The sequence below is a fragment of the Ursus americanus genome, chromosome 20 (genome assembly GCF_024610735.1).
Source record: "Ursus americanus isolate L20-20 chromosome 20, mUrsAme1.1.p, whole genome shotgun sequence".
Lineage (NCBI taxonomy): Eukaryota > Metazoa > Chordata > Mammalia > Carnivora > Ursidae > Ursus > Ursus americanus.
In genome coordinates, this window is record NC_142146.1 from 51934029 (window position 1) to 51961603 (window position 27575).

The 27575-nt window shown below is 35.6% G+C and overlaps 1 protein-coding gene across 1 annotated transcript in view; it reads left to right on the forward strand.

The window, feature by feature from the left end:
* RSRC1 (arginine and serine rich coiled-coil 1) overlaps positions 1-27575 on the forward strand; it is a 409375-nt gene that overhangs the window by 227085 nt on the left and 154715 nt on the right. Inside the window, exon 7 of the mRNA XM_087870329.1 lies at positions 19250-19301. Coding sequence (XP_087726455.1) covers positions 19250-19301 — 52 coding nt within the window. The remainder of the gene's footprint in view (positions 1-19249; positions 19302-27575) is intronic.

Here is a 27575-nt window from a genome sequence, read left to right on the forward strand (position 1 = left end):
GTTTTTGGTGCTATTGTAAATGGAATCGATTCCCTGATTTCTCTTTCTACAATTACATTGTTAGTGTATAGAAAAGCAACTGATTTCTGTGCCTTGATTTTGTATCCTGCCACGTTACTGAATTGTTGTCTGAGTTCTAGTAATTTGGAGGTGGAGTCTTTTGGGGTTTCCGTATAAAGTATTATGTCATCTGTAAAGAGAGAGAATTTGACTTCTTCTTTGCCAATTTGAATACCTTTTATTTCTTTTTGTTGTCTGATTGCTGAGGCTAGGACTTCTAGTACTGTGTTGAACAATAGTGGCGAGAGTGGTAATCCCTGTCGTGTTCCTGATCTTAAGAGAAAAGCTCTCTGCTTTTCCCACTGATAATGATATTTGCTGTGGGTTTTTATGAAATTGAGGAATGTTCCCTCTATGCCTACAGTCTGAAGAGTTTTAATCAGGAAAAGATGCTCTATTTTGTCAAATGCCTTTTCTGCATCAATTGCGAGGGTCTTATGGTTGTTGTCTTTTCTTTTATTAATGTGATCTATCACATTGATTTGCAAATGTTAAACTACCCTTGCATCCCAGTAATAAATCCCACCTGGTCCTGAGGGATAATCCTTTTAATGTACTGTTGAATCCTATTGGCTAGGATCTTGTTGAATGTCTTGGCATCCATGTTTCTCTGCGATATTGGTCTGTAATTCTCCTTTTTGATGGGGTCTTTTCCTGGTTTTGGGATCAAGGTAATGCTGGCCTCACAGAATGACTTTGGAAGTTTTCCTTCTATTTTTTGAAACAGCTTCAGAAGAATAAGTATTATTTCATCTTTAAATGTTTGGTAGAATTCCCCTGAGAATCCATCTGGCCCTGGACTCTTGTTTTTTGGGAGATTTTTGATCACTGCTTCAATTTTGTTACTGGTCATTGGTCTATTTAGATTGTCAATTTCTTCCTGTTTCAGTCTTGGTAGTTTATAAGTTTCCAGGAAGGCATCCATTTCTTCCAGGTTGCTTAATTTATTGGCATATGGTTGCTGATAATAATTTCTAATAATTGTTTCTATTTGCTTGGTGTTAGTCATGATCTCTCCCCTTTCATTCATAATTGTATTAATTTGGGCCCTTTCTCCTTTCTTTTGGATAAGTCTGGCCAGAGGTTTATCGATCTTATTAATTCTTTCAAAGAACCAGCTTCTGGTTCGTTGATCTGCTCTACTGTTTTTCTGGTTTCTATTTCATTGATCTCTGTTCTAATCTTTATTATTTCTCTTCTCCTGCTTGGTTTAGGTTTTCTTTGCTGTTCTTTCTCCAGTTCCTTTGGGTGTAAGGTTACCTTGTGCATTTGGGATCTTTTTACTTTTTTGAGTGAGGCTTAGATGACTATGTATTTCCCCCTTAGGACCACCTTTGCAGTGTCCCATAGGTTTTGGACTGATGTGTTTTCATTCTCATTGGTTTCCATGAATTGTTTAAGTTCTTTAATTTCCTGGTTGACCCAAACATTCTTTAGCAGGATGGTCTTTAGCTTCCAAGTGTTTGAATTCCTTCCAAATATTTTTCTTGTGATTGAGTTCCAGTTTCAAAGCACTGTGGTCTGAAAATTTGCAGGGAATCATTTCAATCTTTTGGTATCGGTTGAGACCTGATTTGTGATCCAGTATGTGGTCTGTTCTGGAGGAAGTTCCGTGTGCATTCAAGAAAAAGGAGTATTCTGTTGTTTTAGGGTTGAATGTTCTGTATATATCTATGAAGTCCATCTGGGCCAGGGTGTCATTCAAAGTCTTGTTCCTTTGTTGATCTTCTGCTTAGATGATCTTCTGTTGCTGAGAGTGGAGTGTTCGGGTCTCCTACTGTTAAAGTATTATTTTCAATATGATTCTTTATTTTGGTTAACAGTTCGCTTATGTAGTTGGCTGCTCCTATGTTGGGGGCATAGATACTTACAATTGTTAGATCTTCTTGGTGGATAAACCCTTTATGAGTGATATAGTGTCCCTCTGTTATAGTCTTTAGCTTAAAATCTAATTTGTCTGATATAAGAATTGCTACCCCAGCTTTCTTTTGAGGTCCGTTGGCATGAAAAATGGTTCTCCACCCCTCACTTTCAGTCTGGATGTATCTTTAGGTTCAAAATGAGTCTTATAGACAGCATATGGATGGGTCATGTTTTTTTATCCAATCTGCAACCCTGTGCAATTTCATGGGAGCCTTTAGACTGTTCATGTTGAGAGTGAGTATTGAAAGATATGATTTTGGTGCCAACCTGATGCCTCTGAAGTCCCCATTTCTATAGAATGTCTCTGTAAATTTCTGGTCTATACTACTCTTGGGGTCTTTCTTCTTTTATAGAACCCCCCCCCCCTTTATTTTTCTTGCAGGGCCAGCTTGGTGGTCACATATTCTTACAGGTTCTGCCAGTCCTGGAAACTCCTCATCTCTCCATCCATTCTGAATGATAGCCTTCCTGAATAAAGTATCCTTGGCTGCATGTTTTTCTCATTTAGTACCCTGAATATGTCTTGCCAGCCCTTTAGGTCTCTGTGGACAGGTCTGACGTTATTCTGATGTTCCTCCCTCCGTACTTAAGAAATCTCTTCCCCCTAGCTGCTTTCAAGATTTCTTCCTTGGTTCTAAGATTGGTAAGTTTTACTAGTATATGTTGATGCATTGATCTGTTCTCTTTGATCTTGGGAGGGGTCTTCTCTGTTTCTTGGACACAAATCCTTGTTTCCTTCCTCAGATAGGGGAGTTCTCAGCTACGATTTGCTCAAATAGATCTCCTAATCCTCTCTCTCCACCCTGTCAGGGATCCCAATAATTCTGACATTGGAATGTTTCATCGCATCATTAATCTCTCTCAGTCTGATCTCGTAGGCTTTCAGGAGTTTATCCCAGGCCTCCTCAGCTTTCTTCTTTTCTATCATCTTATCTTCTAGCTCACTAATTCGTTCTTCAGCCTCATTTACCCTGGCTGTCAGAGTATCCAGTTTAGACTCCATCTCATTCATAACATTTTTAAGTTTGGCCTGATTAGATCTCATTTCTGCCCTTAGAGATTCTATATTGTTGCTAATATTTTTCTCAAGCCTAGATATCAACTTCTTAATTGCTACTCTGAAGTCTATCTCTGACATCTTGCTTTATCCATATCCATTAGGTCTGTGGCAGAGGCCATAGTCTCTGATTCTTTTCTTTGTTGGGGGTTCCTCCTCTTAGTCTTTCTGTTGGGTGGGGTGGTTGAGGGAATGTACAGAGTCCAAAGTATTAACCACGAACCAAACAAATTTTATAGGGACCCTAGGGTTGTAATCCTCTTGTTCTCCCAGCCTGTCTTCTGGGGAAGGGACCTGCCTTGCTGTTGCTCAAGCAACCCTGGTTGGGCAGAGTTGCCCTGCCCCCTGTCTGGGGGGTCGGGGGAGGGGGCGTGAGCTCAGTGAAAACTGGTTTTTTTGTGTTTGTTCTCAGGCAGTTTTCCGAGTCTCTTCAGTCTGTTCCAAGAGTCAGAGCAGAAATGACTGCACCCAAACCTCTGTCCCAGAGCAGAGAAATAATTGTCTGTTCTTCACTGAGCTCTCCAGGACACACAGTCTCCGTTTCTGTCTGAGCTGCTAAAAAACCACAGCCTCCCCAGTGGTGCACCCCATAGCAACTCTCCCAGAGGTCCATCCCAGGGCTGGGCATGTCTCTGCCCTTTGTGATTCTAAAACCTCGACCAACCCCCCCACCCCCCCACCCCCCGCACACATGCACCTGCACCTCCTGGATTCTGGCTGGGGGCTGCACTAAAGTCCTTTCTCTGCCACTACCGGTCTGGTAGTCAGTGCCCAGTCCCCCGCATGGGATACTTTTGCGCTCCAGTGTTCTATCACCTTCTCAGCGCTAGCTTATGGCAACTCCCTCCCTCTTCTGTTTATTTTCCGATATCTTCCCTTAGAATCACGGCTCCATCTTTCATACCTCACATCTGCTGGAGATTTTCTGCTTGTAGAGATCCAGATAAATATTCTTGTATCTCAGGCTGATTTCATAGGTGTTCAGAATGATTTGGTACCTATCCAGCTAAATTCAGGGAACCAGTTAAAATTGAGTCCCCTACTCCTCCCCCATCTTGCCTTCTCTCCCGGTAGTTCTATTTTTAACTTTCTGAGGAACCTCCATACTGTTTTCCAGAGTGGCTGCACCAGTTTGCATTCCAACCAACAGTGTAAGAAAGTCCCCTTTCTCCACATCCTGGCCAACATCTGTTGTTTCCTGAGTTGCTCATTTTAGCCATTCTGGTGTGAGGTAGTATCTCATTGTGGTTTTGATTTGTATTTGCCTGATGCTGAATGATGTTGAGCATTTTTTCATGTGTCTGTTAGCCATATGGATGTCTTCTTTGGAGAAATGTCTGTTCATGTCCTCTGCCCATTTCTTGACTGGATTTTTTGGTTTTGGGGTGTTGAGTTTGATAATTTCTTCAGAGATTTTGGATACTAGCCTTTTATCTGGTATTTCATGTGAATATCTTTCTCCCATTCCATAGGCTGCCTTTTAGTTTGGTGATTGTTTCCTTTGCTGTGCAAAAGCTTTTTATCCTGATGAAGTTCCAATAGTTCGTTTTTCCTTTTGTTTCCCTTGCCTTTGGAGATGTGGCTAGGAAGAAGTTGCTGCGGCTGAGGTCAAAGTGGTTGCTGCCTGTGTTTTCCTCTAGGATTTTGATGGATTCCTGTTTCATATTTAGGTCTCACATCCATTTTGAGTCTATTTTTGTGTATGGTGTAAGAAAGTGGTCCAGTTTTGTTCTTCTGTATGTGGCTGTCCAATTTTCCCAACACCATTTGTTGAAGAGACTGTCTTTTTTCCATAGGATATTCTTCCCTGCTTTGTTGAAGATTTGTTGACCATAGAGTTAAGAGTCTATTTCTGGGTTCTGGGCTCTGTTCCATTGATCTGTGTCTCTGTTTTTGTGCCAGTACCAGACTGTCTTGATGACTACAGCTTTGTAATATAGCTTGAAGTCTGGGATTATGATGCCACCAGCTTTGGTTTTCTTTTTCAACATTCCTTTGGCTATTCAGGATCTTTTCTGGTTCCGACAAATTTTAGAATTGTTTGTTCCAGCTCTCTGAGAACTGCTGCTGGTATTTTGATAAGGATCACATTCAATGTGTAGATGGCTCTGGGTAGCACAATAGTTTAACACTATTTGATCTTCCAGTCCATGAGCATGGAATGTTTTTCCATTTCTTTGTGTCTTCCTTAATTTCTTTCATATGTGTTCTATAGTTTTCAGAGTACAGATCTTTTACCTCTTGGTTAGGTTTATTCCTAGGTATTTTATGGGTTTTGGTGCAATTGTAAATGGATGAATGTCTTTGAGGAGAAAACCTGCTTTAAAACTTTCTAGTACTTTTACCTCTTATCTTTTTAGTGATGAAAATGCTTCGAAGAAATAATTTTGTAAGATTCTTTGAGGCAAAGTAAAGTAACTACATTCAAAGATAGAAGTTATAACTTGGAATAAAACAGAAAGGTTTTGTCAAGAGAGTTAAAAACTTATGTGAGGTCAGTAAAGCAAAGATGGATAGGTGGATTATTCCAGATGATTGGTACTGCAGAGAACACCACTCCTTTCCTACCAGTCATGAGATCATAGAAAAACAAAGATGAAGAGAAACAAAGTGAAAAAACGGAAAGAAAAGTAGTCACAGGAAATAAGTTTCTTAAAAATTGCTGTTGCAATGATACGAAGGATTTAGAATATAGAAAGTATTATTCTAAATCCTATCATACAAGGATCAGAAAAGACATTTATGTAATTGTTTAAAATAATGTCTCATACCCCACTCTAAAATGTTTATATTTATGGACTAAAAGATATGCTGATACTTAAAATTGAGATAGCAAAAGTAGGTGGCTTTGAAGGTGCTAAAAAAGAGAAGGTAATAAAACAGAATTTAGAACCATATGAATGTTTATCCTTATATGTTATCACACATTCATTTTGAAAACAATTTAGGAAACTTCAAAATTATTTGTGCCTTGCTTTTTAAAATATCAGTAACTGTATTATTGAGTCAAATTTTACTTTAACCTCAATGCCATGTCTAGAAGTGTTACTGAAAATAATTTGTTTTGCATAGACTTATTTTGGAATTTATGAGAGACCTAACATATAAATAACTGATGCATATAAAAAGCCCTAATTTCCTCCTTCCATGGGAGAATTTCTTAGTTCAGCTGTCAAAAAAAAAAAAAAAAAAAAAAAGTCTCAGTTCCTGACAGGGAAATGTTAAGTAAACATTTCTACTCGGCACAATTATGTAGGCAGTTCAAATAAATGATTATTTGAGTTTGTTGTTTCTTCCATTTTCTGTCTGTTTTATGCTTCCAAACTTAAAGTAGTCAAACTTTTCCCCCTATCTCCCTACCTACCTTGGCTCCACAGAGGGGGAGAACATTTCTATTTCATTTACTTAGCTTTCATATAAAGTTACTTCTTTTCTAAATGTAACCCTTCTTAAGTTCTGTTAAATGGTGGTTTAAGTGGTGAGGCTCCATAGCTGGGGTAGGAATGAAGGAAACTAAAGAGGAGAGAGGGCATTCATTTTGAAAGAATAGAGAGGTAGTCTATAGTATTTTCACAAAGATCTTGAGTGCTATATGAGTTGTTAAATAGTCTGTAGTGTATCCTTCCAGCTATGTGGTGTTGGACAAAGATGGTGGCATTTCAGCATTTCTCCAACTAAGGATACACGGGAATAAAAATTCCAGGTAGAGGGTTATACATGAGTGAAAGCACTGGGAGGAAAAGGCAGGACATGGTTGAGAAATAGTGAGAGTCTGTGTATTGCTGAAATATTGGGTATGAGTGCAGAAATGGTTGAAAAATAGGGGTAAAAGAATAAGCTTGGAGAATTATTAATGGTAATTAAAAATCAAAGTGATTCATTTATGTTTAACTGTGGAAGCAATGGAGAGTCACGTAGGTCTTTTTAAAGCAGTAACTTAGAACCCTTGCTTTGTGAAGATAACCTCAGCAGCTGTGTTTAGGATGGAAAAGTTAAGTGGAAAGGATCCAGCTATAGTCATCTAAATTGGCAGTCAGCCTTTTCTATAAAAAGCCAGATATTTTAGGCTTTTGTGGGCCATATGATCTCTTCCACAGCTACTCGGCCCTGCCACTTGTAGCCACAGACGATTTATAGACAAATAAGCATGGCTGTGATTCGTGTAGTATATGAGCGACACCGTTTTGTAAATAATGGTACTGAGTTACGGACAGGGACCTTCTTCCACAGGGCCTCAGAGATGTCGTACCCTTAGGCTCAGTAGCTTCTTCACCTGTAAAATGACATCCTTCTCCGATTTTAATAAAGAAAATAACTGTTAAATAACTTTTTTGCAAGCCCTGAAGCTGTTTAGAGAAAATGGTTGATAAAGCTCTAAGACGATTACTATTAAGAGTGGACTATGTGTTGTTGGTTTAATTCTTTTAGTTTCTTCTTGGGTCTTTGTTTAAACCAACGTGGTGCTAAGTTCTAGAGGCAAGATAAATCTACTTTTGAGCTACTTGTAATATTTCTAGCTTCGACCTTGATCTTAAGAGATAGAATTATAGTAACTGTTACAATGAAATGTAGCCAGAAATATGATAAGCTGCTGATACGTGTCTCTGTCATAGTGAGATTCCATTTACTTTAAAGGAAGCCGCACAGTACCTATACTGCAAATATGTTTAATATTTGAAAAGTTACTCATCTGGAAAAGCTTGATTAAAATGAGGTTTTTAGATGGTACTCACAACCTTTAAGATCATTAATGGTAGCATCCAAAAGACTAAAGAAAATTTCGTTTTAACTTTGTACAATCTTTTCTGGCAATTAAAAATGATTAGATTTTTCTCTTTTTTTTTTTTCTCCTTAAAAGTTAATAATCAAATGGATCTCAAACTGAGAGGCAGTATAGTGTTATTAAGAACATAGATTTTGTGATCTGGGTTAAAATTCAAGTTTTGCTACCTTACCATCTTTGTGACTTAAGGTAATAATTTATTCTTCATCTAAAAAATAGCATTAAAAGTACCTGCTTTGTCAGGATTGTTATGAGAATTTTGTTAAATGAGATATATAGCTTATATCTTATATCATATATATCTTATATATGTGCTTAGCATAGAGTCTGGAATGTTATAAGCATACAATAAATAACAACTGCTTTTTCAAAAAAGATGTTAGGGTTTTTTTTTCAGGTGGCTTATGCTTTCTTAGGAGTGTCTGTCATGTTGGCTAGGAGGATATGGCACATAGAAGTTATGACTTACATATTTGGAACACCTGTGATCACTTTAAGAATTGTCAATCTATTCTCAAATAGGTTTGTTAAAAATATATGCAGATTTTGTGGTTGTTTTAATTTCCCCAATACCATTATCATCCTCTCAAAGATCAGCTATTCGAATTTGGCAAATTCTTCCTAATAGACAGAATTCAATGAAATTAATATTTCAAATTAATGTGTATACTTTTATGGGGATTTTAAATTTTACAAGGAAGTTTTATTTCAAATATGAGTGTATTCCAGGCAGTATTCTAGGTGCTAATGATACAAAGATGTATGACGGTTATTGTCTTCAAGAGGCTGATAGCCTTCAAAGAAGGAAAGATAGGCAACAAAATCAGTAATTATACTGAAAATGTGCTGATACATGTGTTCCCAGGGTCTATAGGAACATAGAGCAGAGAGCTGTAACCATCATGAAGGGCTAGGGAGAAAACAAGCTGACACTGATGGGGTTTTCAGGAGATGATGCCTCTTCAACCAAGCTTTGAAAGAAGAGATTAGCCCAGAAAAGGAAATAGATGTTGTCCAGAGAAGGGGAGTTTATTGATTTATCTGCATATATAATGCATTTTTATTAACAGTCATTAGAAAAATGGCTGTGTGACTTTGGACAAGTAACTTTACCTCACAAGGTTGCGTCAGTATTAAAAGAATTAATAGGCTTTCTATTCCAGTGAAGATGAAGAAACAGGGATCAGATTTATCCTCCCACCTGAAAGAACTAAAAAACTGGTCAAATTATTAGAGAAAACAACTCTCAAGACAATGGACATAAAACGTGAAGGACAGTGATTTCGAGAGGGAGGGAAGAATGAGGTGTGCCCTTCAATTGCTTCAGCTTGAGGCCCAGAGAAAGTTTCCAGGTCACATCACAGGAAGGGATGACTTAGGCCGAACCTGGTAGTCTCCTTCAGTTGAGAAGATGGAATTGTGATACCAGGGAGGCCAAAGGCCCTAGAAATCACAGGGCAGGTTACCAGAGAGGAGTGAGCTATGGAATATCTGCCGAGGGTTTCCTTCAAGTATTCAGCAGACTATTCATTAGTACATGCATGTGAGGAAAGTATCCAAGGCTTGGAAAAGAACTATTTGAAGTGATTAGAGGAAATTGCCTGCCACTACACAGAGTTGGGAACAGTGCCTCCTCCCAACACGCAGTGTGGAAAACCTCATAATTCACGGTGCTTCTGATCAAGTACTAAGGAAGTCTTAATAGTGGGAAAGAATTAATGACAGACTTAAAGCTGTTCTGGTGCTGCCTAACAAAGTAGGGAACTGAAAGGATCAAACTGCTTCCAAGTAGTTTAACTGTGTCCTGGAACAAAGACCAAGACTATAGGAATACAAAAATATCCAGCATACAACAAAATAAAATCATGTCTGACATTTTGTCCAAAAGTACCATGCATACAAAAAGATCAAGAAAATGTAACATAGTAGGGACCAAAATCAATCAGTTGAAACCAACCTAGAATTAGTTGACAAGGACATTAATAGAACTATTATAACTATATTGCATATGGTTAGAGAGCTACTAAAAAAACGGAACATATTAAGTAGAGACATGAAAGCTATAAAAGCAGTCAAAATTCTAGACATAAAATGTCTGTGGTGAAAGATACACTGGATGATATTAATGGATGTGATACACTGCAGAATATGGGTAATGAACTAAAAGACATAACAAAAGAAACTATCCAAAATGGAACCAGAGAGGGAAAAAAAATTAAAAAAAAAACAAAAAAACAAAAAAGAGCATTTGTGAGCTGTGGTAACAATATTAGGCAGCCAAATACACAATATACTTGTGACTGGAATCCTGAAAGGAAAAGTATGAATAGGGGGCAACAGAATAATATAATTGAAGAAATAATGACCACAATATCCCCAAATTTGATAAAAACTAAGTAGTTTCAAGAAGCTGAACAAGCCCCAAGCACAGGAAATAGGAAGAAAACCACACCAAGGCATATCATAATCAGACTGTTTGATAGCAGTTATGAGAAGAAAATCTTAAAAACAAAAGAGTAAAAATAAATACTAATTGTTATTATGTAAGAGAAAAAAATAATCATTACATATGAGGGAACAGAGATAGCTATGAAAGCAGATTTCTCATGAGAGACAATGCAAAGTACAAGACAGTAAAGGAACAACTTTAAAATAATGGTAGAAAAAATGTATAAGCCTGGAATTCCTCCAGGAAGAATATCTTTCAAAAATGAAGGCCAAAATGAAGCTTTTTTTTTTAAGACACACAAAATGGAAAGAATTTAGCACCAAAACTCAGGGACTACAGGAGATGGCCAAAGGAAGCCTTTTCAGATACTGGGTTGACATAAAAGAATGGAGAGTACTGGGGATGGTAATTGCATGAGTAAATAGAACTCTTTAAAAGGTAACTGTTTAAAACAACGTGGTGTGTTACAGAGTTTATAATATATGACAGCAATGACAATACAGACGCTGGGACGGGAGAAATGCAAGTGTACTATTGGAAGGTTTTTATAGTATATATGAAATAATATAATGAAGATAGAGTGATAAATTGAAAATGTATATTATAAACTCTAAAGCAACAACCAAAATACCGCAAAAAGAGTTTCAGCCAATAAGCCAACAAAGAATATAAAGTGGAATTATAAAAATGCTCTATCTAAGAGAAGGCATAAAAGAAGAAAAAGGGAACGAAGAGTAGATGGGACAAATAGAAAACAAATAGCATGTGGCTATTAAGTGTAAGTTGGTCTAAACATGCCAATTAAAAGTTTTTCGGATTGCATAAAAAAGCAAGATCCAGGGGTGCCTGGGTCGCTCAGTTGGTTTAGCATCTGACTCTGTAATTTTGGCTCAGGTCATGATCTCAGGGTCCTGAGATCAAGCTACTTTGGGCTCCGCTCCGCAGGGAATAGGCTTGAGATTCTCTCCCTCTGCCCCTCCCCCACTTGCACTCACTTGCTCTCTCTCAAATAAATAAATCTTAAAACAATATATACAATGGAATATTACTCTGCCATCAGAAAGGATGGATGCCTATCATTTACATCGATATGGATGGAACTGGAGGGTATTATACTAAGTGAAATAAGTCAGTCAGAGAAAGACAATTATATGGCTTCACTCGTATGTGGAACATAAGAAATAGTGCAAAGGATTTTGGGGAAAGGGAGGGAAACTGAATGGGAGGAGGTCAGAGAGGGAGACAAATCATGACAGACTCTTGACTCTGGGAAACAAACTGAGGATTGTTGAAGGGAAGGTGAATGGGGGGAAGGGGTAACTGGGTTATGGGCATTAGGGAGGGCATGTGATGTGATGAGCACTGGGTGTTACACACAAGTAATCAATCATTGAACACTGCATCAAAAACTATTGATGTACCCTATATTGGCTAATTGAATTTAAATAAATAAATATTTTTTAAAAAGATCCACTATGTGCTGCCTGTTACACACACACACACACACACACACACACACACACACACACACTTCAGATATAAAGCCCAAGAGCCAAAAATAATGGAAAAGATTATATACCAGGCTAAAACTTAGTATTGTTAAATAAATAAGTAGTACTGTTAAGTAAGATGTCTTTTCTTCCAATTTGACATGTAGATTCAATGCAATCCCATGCAAAATCCTAGCAGGCTTTTTTTGGGGGGGGGGTGGTAGGCTACAAATTGATTAGCTTATTCTAAAATAGGGGATGCAAAAGAGCTAGAAGAGCCAAAATTACTGTGAAAATGTTAAAAAAAGTGTTTTTTTTAATTCTACCTATTTCAAGAGCTAATATGAAATTATAGTAATCAAGATAGTGTGGTGTTTGTATTAAGACTCTCAGAGAGTCTAAAAGTCTATCTCCAATTGATTTTTAACAAAGGTACAAAAACAATTGCATGGAAAATATTTTTTTTCTACAAATAATGCTAAAACAATTGCATAGCAATATATCAAAAAATTTTTGAAGGTTTTTCAGTGTTGCACTACATAGAAATTAATTAGGTTAAATGTAAACATAAACTATTAAACTTCTAGGTATAAACATAGGACAGATCTCTATGAATTGTGGTTAGGTAAAGATTTCTTATATATAACACCACAAAAGCATGATTCATAAAAAATGAAATTGATGAATTGGACTTCATGAAAATTAAGAACTTCCACTTCTTTGAAAGATACTCTTAATGAAAAAACAACCCACTCAATGGGGGCGGAGAGCTTTATTCAGAATATAAACATAAATATATAATTTAGTTTGTGTGTGTGCAGATGTATAAGTAATATGCAAACCTCATGTATGAAACATTACTTTCACTATAATTAAGAATTCTGAAAACTCAATAAGAAAACAGTCCAACAAAAATACTGATTCATAGGGTACATACACCCCAATGTAGCAGCACTATCAACAATAGGCAAAGTACGGAAAGAGCCAAAATGTCCATTCACTGATGAGTGGGTAAACATGTGGTATATATATATACAATGGATTTTACTCAGCAATCGAAAAGAAAAAAATCTTGCCATTTGCAATGATGTGGATGGAAGAGAGTGTATTATGCTAAGCAAAATAAGTCAGAGAAAGTCAAATACCATATGATTTCACTCATATGTAGAATTTAAGAAACAAAACAGATGAATATAGGGGAGGGGAAGGGAAGTAAAAATAAAATAAGATAAAAACAGGGAGGCAAACCATAAAAGGCTTAACTCTAGAGAACAAACAGGGTTGCTGGAAGGGAGGAGCATGAGGGGATGGGTTAAATGGGTGATGGGCATTAAGAAGGACACTTGTGATGAGCACTGGGTGTATTATGTAAGTGATGAATCACTAGGTTCTACTCCTGAAACTAATACTATACTGTATGTTAACTAACTTGAATTTTAATAAAATCTTGGAGACAATTAATTAATCAATTAAAAAAAACACAATCCAGTGAAAATTTGGCAAAAAATTTGAAAATCCATTTTTCTGAGGAAAATTACAGATAATGAGCACATGAAAAAGTGCTCACCACCATTAATCATTAGGGAAACATTGATTAAAACCACCATGAGCTTAAAACAACTTTAGAATATTGAAATTTTGAAAAGCCTGGTTATATTAAGTCGTGACTAGGATGTGAAGCAACTGAAACTCTATACATTGCTTGTGGGAATATAGAACTACTTTGGAGACAGTTTGGTTATTTCCTTAAAAGTTAAACATATATTTACCATCTTTCCAGAAACCTCTCTCTATACATTTTGTGTATAAAGACATATGATTATTTGAAATTGAGAGAGAGAGCTGAAAATTATTTAATCCAATCTTAATTTTGATTTTGCATAATGTTGCTCATTTAACTTATTTTCCAAGTTGGAGTACTCTTTTAGCTCAGCCACAGTCTTTCTTTCAGACTTTTCACTTCCCTGTTCTTAACAACCCCCAAAAGTGTTGTTGGCAGCTGGAATGGCTATTGTTTCATCAACTCTCGGGATTTCCACAGGGTGGTCAGGGCTTCTGGGAGCTGAACATGAACGGAAATGAGAAGGGTGAACAAAGAGTTTAAATAGTTTAGTGTATAAACTGGTTTATGTAAAGATACGCTTTCTTCTCTGCTTCTTGTATGGAGTATGTATGTAGTTGTGGCTCAAAGTGTTGTGCTGGTTTTGAATGTTAGTTTTGGCACTCTTTGGAGATTCTAGACATGTTGTCTATAAAGAACTCAGGGGATTGGACTAAATAAGAGTAAAACTAGGGACGTCTGGGTGGCTCAGTTGTTAAGCGCCTGCCTTCGGCTCAGATCATGATCCCAGCATCCTGGGATTGAGTCCCGCATCAGGCTCCCTGCTTGGCAAGGAGCCTGCTTCTCCCTCTCCGACTCCCCCTGCTTGTGTTCCCTCTCTCGCTGCCTCTCTCTGTCAAATAAAGAAATAAAATCCTAAATAAATAAGTAAATTAAGAGTAAATCCAAAGTTAAGAAAACAAATCTAGACATTGAAGATAGTCACATCCACAAGCCATTGGGAGACTGACTTATCTTTTAGTTTCATCTCAAGAGCATTTGTTTCTTCTTAAGAAAGCAGATACTCTTCTATAACACTAGGGCTTACAAATGGAGTTAAGTAAGTATACTGGCTACCAAGGAGAGGAAAGGGAGGAGCAGAGCAGCTCTGGAGAATCCATGGCAATAGAAAGACTACCAATCGCTTCTCCCCCAGCCAGAAGACCACTATTAATTTAGAAATTTTAAGCCCTATATGATAAGAATTTCTAGGAGAAGTATAGTTTTCTTTAAATGAGTTAAAATTATGGTACATTATCTACTAATTTACTTTTTGGGTATCATACCATATAACATAATAATATTTTAACTTTAGTATAGCCTTTAAAGACTTCTAGTGTAAGTTCATACTGTTCTTACTGTTCTGTTAATGTTAATGCTAAATTTTTTTGAGGGGACACCAGTTATATTCTCTATAATTCAGTTTTGGTGATATTTGTTTAATTATACACTACTAATTTTGATATAAGGAATATTATTTTTTAATGGAATATAATTTTTTATCCACAAGTTTGCTTCACACAATATAATTGTGACATTATGTTCTTAATTATGTCCTCATTTTACAGTTCTTATATTAAGAAATTGTATTACATGCATTTCTATTTGGTATTATATTCTTATTTATTGAATAAGGTTTAATTTCTGGTTCTGAATAACATTAGTACCATTTACCAATTTTAGATGGAATTCATACGAATCCCTGAAGTGTAATACACTCTAAAATAGCTAAAGCATCAGAAATTTTGGCACTCGAGCCCTTATTTTTTTCTTTTTTTTTATTATAATAATATTTTTTTATTACATTAGTTAGTCACCATACAGTACATCCCTGGTTTTTTAAAATTTTTTTTATTATATTATGTTAGTCACCATACAGTACATCCCTGGTTTCTGATGTAAAGTTCGATGATTCATTAGTTGCGTATAACACCCAGTGCACCATGCAATACGTGCCCTCCTTACTACCCATCACCAGCCTATCCCATTCCCCCACCCCCCTCCCCTCTGTGGCCCTCAGTTTGTTTCTCATAGTCCATAGTCTCTCATGCTTCATTCCCCTTTCTGATTACCCCCCCTTCTTTATCCCTTTCTTCCCCTACTGATCTTCCTAGTTCTTATGTTCCATAGATGAGAGAAACCATATAATTGTCTTTCTCTGCTTGACTTATTTCACTTAGCATTATCTCCTCCAGTGCCGTCCATGTTGCAGCAAATGTTGAGAAATCGTTCTTTTTGATAGCTGAGTAATATTCCATTGTATATATGGACCACATCTTCTTAATCTAGTCATCTGTTGAAGGGCATCTCGGCTCCTTCCACAATTTAGCTATTGTGGACAATGCTGCTATGAACATTGGGGTGCATATGGCCCTTCTCTTCACTACGTCTGTATCTTTGGGGTAGATACCCAGCAGTGCAATGGCTGGGTCATAGGGTGGCTCGAGCTCTTAAAGGTATTTTCATTCTAAGCCAGCTAGTATGGTGATACCTAACTAAAAATGAATTAGCATAAATTGTTCTTTTAGCTCTGTATTCTGTTTCTTCTTTCTCCTTAATCTTTTCTTGAAAAGTAACTATAGATAGCAAATAGAATGATGGCAGCAGAAATCAGACTGCCTCTTTCCTGCTCCCAACTCCTACTCATCTACTTCAGAGCCAAGCAGCTGCCGATGCAGATAGGTAGATGGTACCTGGAGGTTCTCAGCCACGAGACCTGTTGTGATGCTTTCCTGCTTCTGGGACAGACTCAAGGTTGAATCAATGTAGGGGAGCCCTTGGAAAGAATTTGAGAGGCAGGTGAGTGATAGAGACTGCAATCCCATATCCATTCCATTCACTAGTAAAGGTAAAAGAAAGATATTTGCAAATGAACAAAAAGTGAGAGAACATTCACATTTGATACCCTATCTAAGAAAAATGTCTGAAAAATGTTAAATATTTATGAGTAAAAATATTTATAAAATACAAATTTTAAAAGTCTGGTGAGTCCAACAATGTATTTCTCCCCATAGTTGAAGTTCTCCCCTGTATTGCTAAAGTTTAGCAAGTTATATTTGTATAGGCAAATGTATTTAGAATGTCATCGTATTTCATCTGCTGGGACAGATGTATTATTTTGGACAGATTTTTCTTTTGAACAGAATTAAAAACTCATCCTTATGCTTTTATATCTATGGAATTAATTGCTTTGACTTCATGACTGTCCTAGTGATTTAGTTATAAGGATCCTGAAATTTGGAGTCAGAAGGTCTTTAATTTAAGTCTGTCATTTACTCGTGGAAGCAAGTTAGTATACTGCTCTGGTTTTCTTTGTCTTTGAATATGAATCCTATATTATAGATTGTTAGAGAAATTAGTGAAAATATAAATATGTCTTAACAGGTGTTTTTATCAGAAACATCAATCATCTTTCTTTAGGAATGGGAATTACCATATTTTCAAGACAGTGGTTATAAATGGAGGAGGGTGAGAACTGCCACGGAGGGAGATTTTATAGGGTAGGAGACTTTAACAATATTGTTAATTTTTTTTGATGTGGGTACTCATCATCCTGCATATTTTTCTATGTTTTAAGTATTTCTTAATTGTTAAAAATAATCTTTCTAATGAAATGCATGGAACTTTCCCATGAAATAACCGGTAAAGTGTCTTAGCATTTTTCTGTCAAAGAACACTGCTTCCTAGGACACTCTGAAATGTATGCTTCATAATTCTTAGCTTGCTTGGGATCTGCTAGTCAGAATATCATTTCCTTCATGTCATTCTAGTTATGTTGTATTGCACAAAGTATCACGTTTCTACTGTGTGTGTTAAGTAGATGGCAGAGGTCACAAATTGTCTGTTTTGAGATTGAACCTGGCTCTTAGAAGTACTGTTTGTCTCACACAGTATTGGTCTTTATGGAAACTTAAAGTCTCATGAAAAATCAAGAAATGTCCAGCCCTGAGTTTGCATTTCTGTATGACAGCAGTGAGTTGGTGCTGAGTCTCAGCTCCTCCCTTGAGCTCGCCCCCGTGCTGCACTGTTCTGCACGCTTTCTGTGCTTTCTGATACTGAGGCCAAATGTCATTTCCCTTTTATCATCATAAATGTTTGTATTTACTGCTTGGCCCCCTTAGGCAGTTTAGTTTATAACTCTTAGAGGGTTGTATTCACAGTCTTCTATTCCTCTTTTGCTGTGGTATCTTAACTTGAGGTTACATATTTTCAGTACTTTGTAACTTTATAAAACTTGCTTGTGTACATTTTCTCTACAAACATGACGTAATGTACTGTTTTTAAGCTTGTCAGCTCCTCCTTCTGTCCTATGCAGTCAGTCCTTTCATGTTACCACGTAAGTATTTCTCAAATCTAGTTCTTTCTGTCCAGCCTTACCACCGCTGCTCCACCTCAGGCTCTCATCATCTCTCACCTGGAATTCTTTAATTGCTTTCTGACCGAGCCCTCACCTCCAGTCGCGTCTCTTCCAGTTCATCATCAAGTGTATCGCTTGAAGAGTGCAGATCTCCTCTCCTCACAGTGCTGTTTCAGATTCTGCCGAGTCTCTCTTCTGTGGCAAGATCTGCAAACGTTTCCTTAAAGGTCCGGATAGTAAATATTTTAGGCTTTGCTGGCCGGAAGTTTCCTGCCACAAGAAATTGACCTTGCTGTTGTTGGACTGAGCACAAAGCATCCATAGACAGTATGTAAACAAATGGGCATGGCTGTTCCAATAAAACTTATTTACAAAACTAGGTCACTGGTCTAGGGCCATAGTTCGTTAACCCTTGTTCTAGGATATGAAAGACTCTCGGTCTTTCTTCCTGTCTTAACTACTACTCTTCCATCCTGTTTCTTACAGTTTATTCAGAAGCACAGTTCAAATTCTTAAACCTTTCTTGTACATCTTCTTTCTATGTCCAGTTATTAATTCTTTTCATTCAAACCATTTTTCACACAGAAATAGTAAAATTTATAAAATGTTAATTCTCAAATGATGTTATCTTATTTAAACGAGGTTATTTAATCACCTGCTGACATCTTTATAAATGGAGAGTGAAGTACAGTCTTAAGTATTAAAAACAGTTTTTAAGAAGTCTTTCATAAAAATCCGTAACTTTGATACAATCCATGTTATGGCCTATGGCTTGGATACCATCAACACATTATCTGAAAATCTCAGAATAAGGTCACTGGTAGGAAAGTAGTTTAATTTCAACATTATCAACTGTATTGAATCAAGGTCCACTGAGAAAACAATTTTAGGATGTTTAGGAGGAATTGAAAGCACATTAACTCACCTTGTGTTCTATCTTCATCACAGTTGCCCCTTTCAAATAGTTAGGAAAGCAGAAAATATTTCGTTTTAGGATATGACTTGCCTGAAGTATTGGAGGTCAAATTACTACTTAAATTCTAATAGGTCACATTACACCTTTCATATGCAAAAAAATAACAACTTGATGATATGTTGTTAATATACAGTGTGGGTTTTACCTCATTATTAAATTGCAGTTTTTACGCTATTGCTGTTGGTACTGATTTGGGTGCTGATTTAGGCTATTGCCGATTGATGCTGGATAGTAAACAAAACGTTTTGCAGTGAAAAGAAAGAAAGAAAAAGAAAGAAAAAGAAAGAAAGAAAGAAAGAAAGAAAGAAAGAAAGAAAGGGAAAGAAAGAAAAAAAGAAATTTATTGCATCATCTTAATGAAAAGTGTGATTTGATTACTGTGGTGAGAGAGTAGATTGGTAGAGCTGCTGTGATAGAATTTTGTTAAGATGTGGCTGGATATTAATATTGATGTGATAAAGTCCTCTAAGTTTTCTGATATTTGCATACTACATTAATTTAAAGCTCTCTACATTAAAACTGACCTGTAAATGTCTTTTATGGTTGATTTTTAGCCACCGGCTGAACAGGCCAAAGCCAGACTACAGCTCGTTCTTGAAGCTGCTGGTAAGTGTTCATAATTTATTTAAATGAAAAAGTACTAAATAAATCCTAACATGCGTACAGGTGGGTCAAAGAAAAAACACCTATTTTCATATATCTTCACAAGTTTATGAAGTTTAAGTTATATGTATGGCCGTATTTTATAGGAAATATTTATTGCTACAGTGTAATGCTAAAAGGTCATTCTTTACCTTTTTATTTATAAAATTGGCTTCAGTTTAGTTTCAATTTTGATGAAGTCCAATTTATTGATTTTTTGTCTTTTATGGACTGTGCTTTTGGTGGCATGTTTAAGAATTCTTTACCTAACCCCATGTCACATCATGAAAATCTCCTCCTACGTTTTCTTCTAAAAGTTTTATACTTTTACATTGGAGACTATGATCTATTTTGATTTAACTTCTGTATAAAGTGTGAGTTTAAATCAACGTTTTCATTGTTCTAAATAAAAGGTAAATGTAATGTAGTAATTTCTCCAGTAGCATTGGACTAACTCATTGGACTGTTCTGGATACCATCTAATCTTAAAATAGTGTATGTTTTGTTTTTCAATGATACAGTAATGCAATGACTTTGATTTTACATATAATGCCTAGATAAATGTAGATATTAAATATTTTACCTTTTCCAAAAACGTAAAAGATCAGTGTTATCTTTTCTAAGTACTGATATTCTACTTTGAATCTTAATGTGCTCTTCAGTATGTAACTTATTTAAATAAGTTGTCAAGGTTAAACATGAGGTAAGGTTAGAATAATATCACCAAAGTAGTACATATTTCTTAAAATTATTTACTTTTTAAAGATCTGTAAAGAGTTCATGATTTCCAATTGGAAAATGAGAATTCTATTTTCACATCAAAAGTAATTTCAGACTACCAGATGATGGTGGTTGTATTTTTAGTGTTCATCGAATGAGAAAAATATGTATGTGCATATTGATTCAACGATTTCTTGGATTAGCTCCTACCCAGAGTGTCTACAGTTTAAAGATTGGGAGCATCAGTGTACATGATATACTAGCTTCATAAATCACTAATAGAAGCAACTTATAATAAAGGGGTAAAAATTGATAAATATTTTGACTGTGAGACTCTATACTACTCCATATTACTTTAAAAGTCATTTATATTTTATGTATTAATATTACTCATTTATCTTTAATTATGTAGAAATTGCAGTTTCTACATAGTATATAGTTTTGTTTGCTATCAGGTTTTTCATATTTTGATTCAAATATACTATAAGATAAACTAGTTAGTATGATTCTCTTATCATTTACATAATGCTACATTGATTCTGTAGTAGCATTTTGCTTTGAAAAATTATTTCCAGTTCATGATTTGAGCATGGACAAACTCTTGCTTTAAATAAGAAAATTTTTATAGTGCTTAGTCCAGGAAATATTTGTTTCCATTAATACAACTATAAAGTATTTCATTTCATAGTTTTATACAGTTATCTTTATCTTTTAATATGATTTTGAAGCATATTATAAACCAGATCTGACACTCCAAACCTCATAGTGTATAACTTGCTTATATCGGTCCCAGCTGTCACCCCTCATTATTTTAATTTAACTTTCTAAATTCTGTTATGGATAAAGAGCTAGGTTCTGTGCATTTGAGAAACATCCAAAATATAATGACAATTTACAAATTAAAAACTTACGTTACCCTGGATAAGCAAAGCACAGACCTTAGTTACATGTAGCATTATTTACTTAATAATTTTCTTCTTTATTTAGCATGTCCCCAGCATTTCCCTCTTATCAATAACACTATGATATACATCCTATTACAAATTATGCTTTCTATATTTTAGATTATTTTCTTGGGATTGATTACTATAGAAATGAGTTTATGAGGTTAGAGGGTATTAATATTTAGAGTGACTTTTTATGCATTTTTGCTAAATTGTTTTGCAAAAGGACTGCGCTACTTTACATTTCCACTGATTAGTCATTTTTACCAAGTCTCAGCTGTTTGATGCCAATTCCATGAATATATTGCTTTATAATATGACATAACATATTACACCCCTTTGGAAAACATCCAGTACTGCTTTTAGTGAGAACGTGTGGACTTGGAGAGGAGAAGTAGGTGGCGGATGGATAGGGAGTAGCGTATAAGCAAATACAGAGCTTATTGTCAAAGTTCTAGATATCGTTCAGTAAAGAATACAAGGTGTTCATGGTATTATTAAAAACAAATCAATAATGGAAGGGGGAATAAGATGAACTTGAGCTTAGTCTGGAAGTCTTGCAGTTAAAGTCTAGCCTAGTCCTAAGGTACCCGGATAGGAAGGTCTGGTAGCACCCATTTTGTCACATTGGAGAAAGTTTACTTGGGTTCTCAGGGAAAACATCCTTGACTTTGGTACCTTCAAATTGAGTACAAGGAAGGATTTAAGGCTGCATGTTAGATTCTTGAGACAGGATTTATTTCAGCTTTATAATTACTGTAATCTGGTAGATAGGGTTTCTATATAAAGAAATCCTAAAGCTAAGTAGTCCTGTATTCTAACTTCAGGTCCCAAAAGAAAGTTTTATATGTAACCATTGCATTGTTGTGATTTATGAGTGAATGTTAATAATGTTATTGGTTTGGAATTAAAATATATTTAGGAAATTTGGCAACAATTATTAGTGGTATGATTTCGAAAGACATGTATGAGTGAAATAACATTAAGTAAAATGTAATTGTAGGGTATCATGCATATTATACCAAATATGAATTTGAAGTCATAGATTTTATTGTATTTGTTATGATCATATTTTTATACATTAAACTTACATATTTATACTTTGTTATGTTAAATCTTCAGATTTAGATAGAATCTTTTTTCATGTCTATTACCAGATTACAATTGAAATCAAATTTCATGTCTCTTGTTTTAACTTTTAATTCAAAGGTGATGTGAAGTTAAAGTTATATCTAAGATCGCTTTTCTGTTGTTTTCAAATGGCAACAGGACACAGAAGGTTGCAGAATTGTATAAATTTGTATGACTGAATCTTTAAGTTGTAACCTCAGCTAAAGGCTTACCATATGATAGTGAGTAAATCTTATTAACCCTTTGTGCCATGCTTTCTTTTTTTTTCCATTTTAAAAAATGCTTTTACCATTCTCCCATTTATTAAGATGAAAAACTTTGAAATTTTTATCTGTGACTTCTTAAGAGGCAATGATTCACCTAGAATAAATGGTCTTATTTTGAAGTATATTTTATATTTATTCCTTTATTATCTTTACCACTGCCATCTCCTTAGTCTAGATGCCAAACATTTCACCCAAAGGTCAATCCATAACTTCCTAATTGATCTCTTGCTTCAGTTCTCTTCTCCGGAGATGGTAGTGAAAAGTGGAAGGGCTCTAAGCCTACTTACACTACTTACTCTTTGTGACCTTGATGTTTATTGGTTAGCCAAAACAGAGGTATTTTTTGAAAATGGAACATGACAGATGTGTATATTTTCTAGTTTACTATAGTTCTCTATTTTTTGAAAAAGTAATTTGTTGAGGTGAAATTCACATAAGATAAAATTAATCGTAATTGTTTAAAGTGAACAAATCAGTGGCATTAACTACATTTACAGTGCTATATAACTACCACCTCCCTCTAGTTCTAAAACATTTCCATCACTCCAAAGTAAAACCTCTTACCTATGAAGCAGTTTCTCTCCACTCCCTGGACCCCCTGCAGTCACCAGTCTGCCCTCTGTTTCTGTGGATTTATCTATTCTGGATATGTGTAAGTGGAATCATACAACGTGTGACCTTGTGTGTCTGACTTCCTTACTTAGCATAATGTTTTGGAGGTATAGCCACATTGTACCATGCATCAGTATTTATATCTTTTTATGGCTGAATAATATTCCATTGTATGTACACCATTTATTAATCCATTCATATATTGATGGAAATTTGGGTTACTTCCACCTTCTGACTGTTGTGAGTAGTGTTGCTATCAACATGCATATACATGTACTTGTTTGAGTACCTGTTTTGTAATTTTGGGTAGTATATACCTAGAAGTGTAATTGTGGGGTCATTTGGTAATTCTGTGTTTAACTTTTTGAGAAACCACCAAACTTTTCCAGTGTCTGAGCGACATTACATTTTCATCAGCAATATACAAGTATAGCCCCACATTGTTTCAGCTAAACCATGTCACACATTGAAATTACCTATTTGAAAGTATTTAGCTTTGGGAACTTCTCTCTACCGTAATTTACTCATTTATAAAGGGATAAGATAATAACTACCTTATAAGATTTTTGTGAAGATAAGTATAATATGTGAAATGTTTAGCCCAGAGCCTGGCAAATGGTAGCCACCAGAAAACATTTATTTTCATATTGCTTTTTGTGATTCCCACTGCTAGATGGTAATTTGCAGCCACCATTTGGTCATGCTACTACTTTGGCTCAATATTAGTCACTGGCCCTCAGTTGCTTACAAAATTAATTTTATGCTTTTGTACTTCAGATTCAAAGGTTCTGTATGGTGGATCCACAGACTTTTCTGTATTTATTAGAATTCATTTCTGAACTTCTCATTATTCTTTGAGTTACTCATTCTTCTGTATTTATTAGAATTCATTTCTGAGCTTCTTCTCATCATTCTTTGAGTTACTTGTCCTTTTCTACCTATGAATCTTTGCTCATGATTTTTTTCTCTTCTAGAAATGATTTCCTCCTTTCTCTTCCCATCTCTAAACACTTCAAAATGAATCTCAAATAAGATTTCCACATGATTTTTGTGACCATTCCAGCACATAATCTTTCCTTCTTTTTTGAATTCTTTCTGTCCTTGTCTGTGCATACCATTTATGCTGATATTTACTCACATATGGCTGGTACTAATATTTAATTATTTCATGAGTGAACTTATTTTTCCAGTGAAATAATAAACATGATGAAGGTCGGGAGCCAGAGCTAAAACTTCTAAGTCTTTCCCAGGAGTTTTAACAGCACCTATAGAGAGTGGTACTATGCCAAATAGGAATCCAGCTATTGATCTTTGGTGAACAAGTCATTGTGGAGAAACAAACAATCTGGACATAACCGAAAATTAAACCTTTTAAATGGTGGTATGCTCATTCTAACCACTGATTCATTTAAAATAAATACACAAAAATTTCTCTGGCTTCTAAAGAAGGTATTGGTCAATAATCTGACTTTTTAATCTTAAACTTTAAGGTAGTGCATGACATAAAAGTAATGAAACATGAATTTCACGCAGGAGAAAGAAGGAAGATATAGTACGTTTACTTAAAAGACTCGTCTCCATCATTTTTGCTTTCACTGTTGTTTGATGTGTTAGCAGCAGTCCAAATATTGGGGTTTTCTGCAAAAACACAGTATCATCTTATGCCATATGTGTACACAGGTCTGAAGCAGAATTTAGATGAGAGATTTTTCTAAAATGTAAATATTTTTCATCAGTATGAAAAGATGACACTTCTTACAACATGGTGTTAAGACACATTTTTCTCTAAAATCTTTTTAATGTTTTACTTTTAAGAGAATTATTGACACATGTAACCTTTAAAATTCTGTCTCTAATATTATAAGAAAAAGTAGAAATTTCCTTTAGTGCATGAATGGTAAATAACCTTTATCATAAAATCTCTGTGTAATACTTCATTTTCTAAATAATGTCTACAACACTTTTTGTTTTGCTTTATAGTTTTTAAAGTATGTTCATAAATCTTTTATCATTTGACTCACATCACAGCATGGAGAGCTAATTAACTCCATTTTACAAATATCCTGAAAACATAAATGATTTGTAAAAGACCACATAGCTAGTGAGGGACAGAATCAGAACCCAAAGCAGTGATTTCTGACTCTTATTTCTATCCATAGTTTAAATCCCTGAGTTATGTTGGGCAGAAAGAAGGATGATAGAAAATATTACCAAATACACACTTTGTTTTGTTAGGTGTAGTCACCTTACAATAAAATAATCTCTATCCTCAAGCAAGCCTTTGATTCTGAAATGAGTTTTTTCTAATTGATAATTTAAAAAACATTAAAGTTTGAACCAGAAAAAAATGTTATTTTCCTTAACTATTAGAGTGTTCATAATAGCAGAATTTCTGATAATTTTGAAAAATCCTGGTAACTTTTTTATGATCAACAACGTTTCGATCTTCAGTCTTACTAGGGACATTTCAGTTACCCTTGCTGAGATAGAAACTGGTTAAGTATTGTGAAACACAGAGGAGTTACACACACATGCGCACATTATGTCCAGGCAGGGAGCTAGGCTTAGGAATAAGCTGTAAATGCCTCATTCCATCCCAGTTCTTCTGCTGCATGTTAAATTTAGATTTTATTCTCTTAGTTACCCATTAAGTACCTAGAAGCCTGTTCCTGACCCTTTCTCTTCATAGCCATGTGATCTTGGAAGTCTCAGTACTTTTCCAAAGTCCATTCTAACTGTAAATATTTGTAATTCTGAGAATTACAAAGGAGATTGCCATGATAATGTTGAACTGTTTCCGGGGAGCATAGAAAACCATTCTGCTACCCTGATTTAAAGCCAGAGATTTTGCTCTATAGGTTTCTGATCACTGATCTGTGGCTCCACTAGTAGGCTGATTTATTGTGAGAAAAGCCTTCATGTGGGGCAGACCTAAAAAACGAGCAAGTGATTAAAAAGTTAATTTCCATTTCATAAAATAAATAGTTTCAGACTTCTTTTTTTCCTCATGTAGGCTTCTGCTTGATAGTATGTTGGCAGTCTAGATTCATACTCAGCCTCCCTAACTAACTTTGTGAGTAATCTCCTTTAGTTTCCTCAACTATAAAATGGAGATATTAATAGTCCATAACTAATGGGTTGGTTGTTACAGAGCTTAAATGAGTTAACATTTGTAAAACACTTAGAACAGTACCTGGTACATAGTAAGTATTCAGTAAATGTTAGCAATTCATATCAAAGGCAATATAGTACGGTGGTTAAATTCTCAAGTCAGACGGCTTAGGTGCCATTCCCAGCTCCATTATTTACTCATAAACCATGGGAGAATTGTTAAAGGCTGCTGAACTTCGGTATTTTCATTTAAGAAATGGGAATAATATGTACCTTTAGAGTTTTTGTGAGAACTAAATAAATTAATAAAGTGTTTAGAATAGCACCTGACATGTAACGGAGTGTCCTATAATCGTTAGCGAGTAGGAATAGTTTTTTATGGCATCACCATAGTGATGAGGTAATTAAGAAAGAAACATTGAGCCAAACATTCTCCTCCTACCAGCATACATAAACAGAAGAAGTTATCAAGAATTAAGGGTAGTGCTTTTTAAAAGAGACAGATGAATAGTTTAATTGACTTGAGCATTGGTTAAACCTTTTTTTCATCAAACATGGTTTCTTCAAATTTCAGAAATTATACATAAAATTTAATAGCTTTTATGTGAAATGAAATTGATAGTGTTACTTTAACTTCCAATTTCCAATACCGAACATGATTTTTGGCTTTGTGTTAATTCGAAAAGATAAAGTAGTGCTTCCTAAAGACAATCATTAAGTAAATTGCATTTAAAAAGTATAAGTTACTTGTTCAGCATCAGTTACACATTTATATCTGAATGACTATTATTTATCCTTAATAATATTTAGTAAGAAGAAAGCTATCAGCTAGAGTCTAACAATATCACAGCAACTTGCCATGTTTGAGCAGATGTTAAGCAGACAGTAGTTGAATGTTAATTTCGAGAGGGTGGTATGTTTAAGCCTAGCTGAAGTATGTTGCATGTGGGCTTTCTAGACTCGAGTACAATGCTGGATCTCTGGGGAGAATTTTAAAGCTAAACCTCTTTCTTTGGGGTCCTCTATATGGACTCTCTCAAGTCAGTATAAAGCAGATCATCCCTAGGCTAAAGCCCTTCAGCTTTTGTTATTGGGCTCTGTAGACCTGTAATTAGGCCTCCTGGCAGGCCATGCAGGCCAGTTAATGGTCATATGGAGTTTCTGTGAGGCAGACTGGCTTTGTATAAATCCTGGGTAGGAATATGTTTATGGGTCACTTCCTACCAGGACCATGCTTTGTCCTTATGCCCTGCGGGCTGACAGGGAGCAGGTTCCCTTGACCATGGACTGTTCAGTTTGCAACTCAAAATCTACTCCACTAATCCCCAGTGTAAACAGAGGATTTAGAAGGGCTTCTGTCACTTACAGTTGCCAATTCACTTGGGTGTCTGTGAATTTATTTTTCCCCAGACTTCATTATTGAAAGACTGACAAGTGTATAAGATTTGGATGTT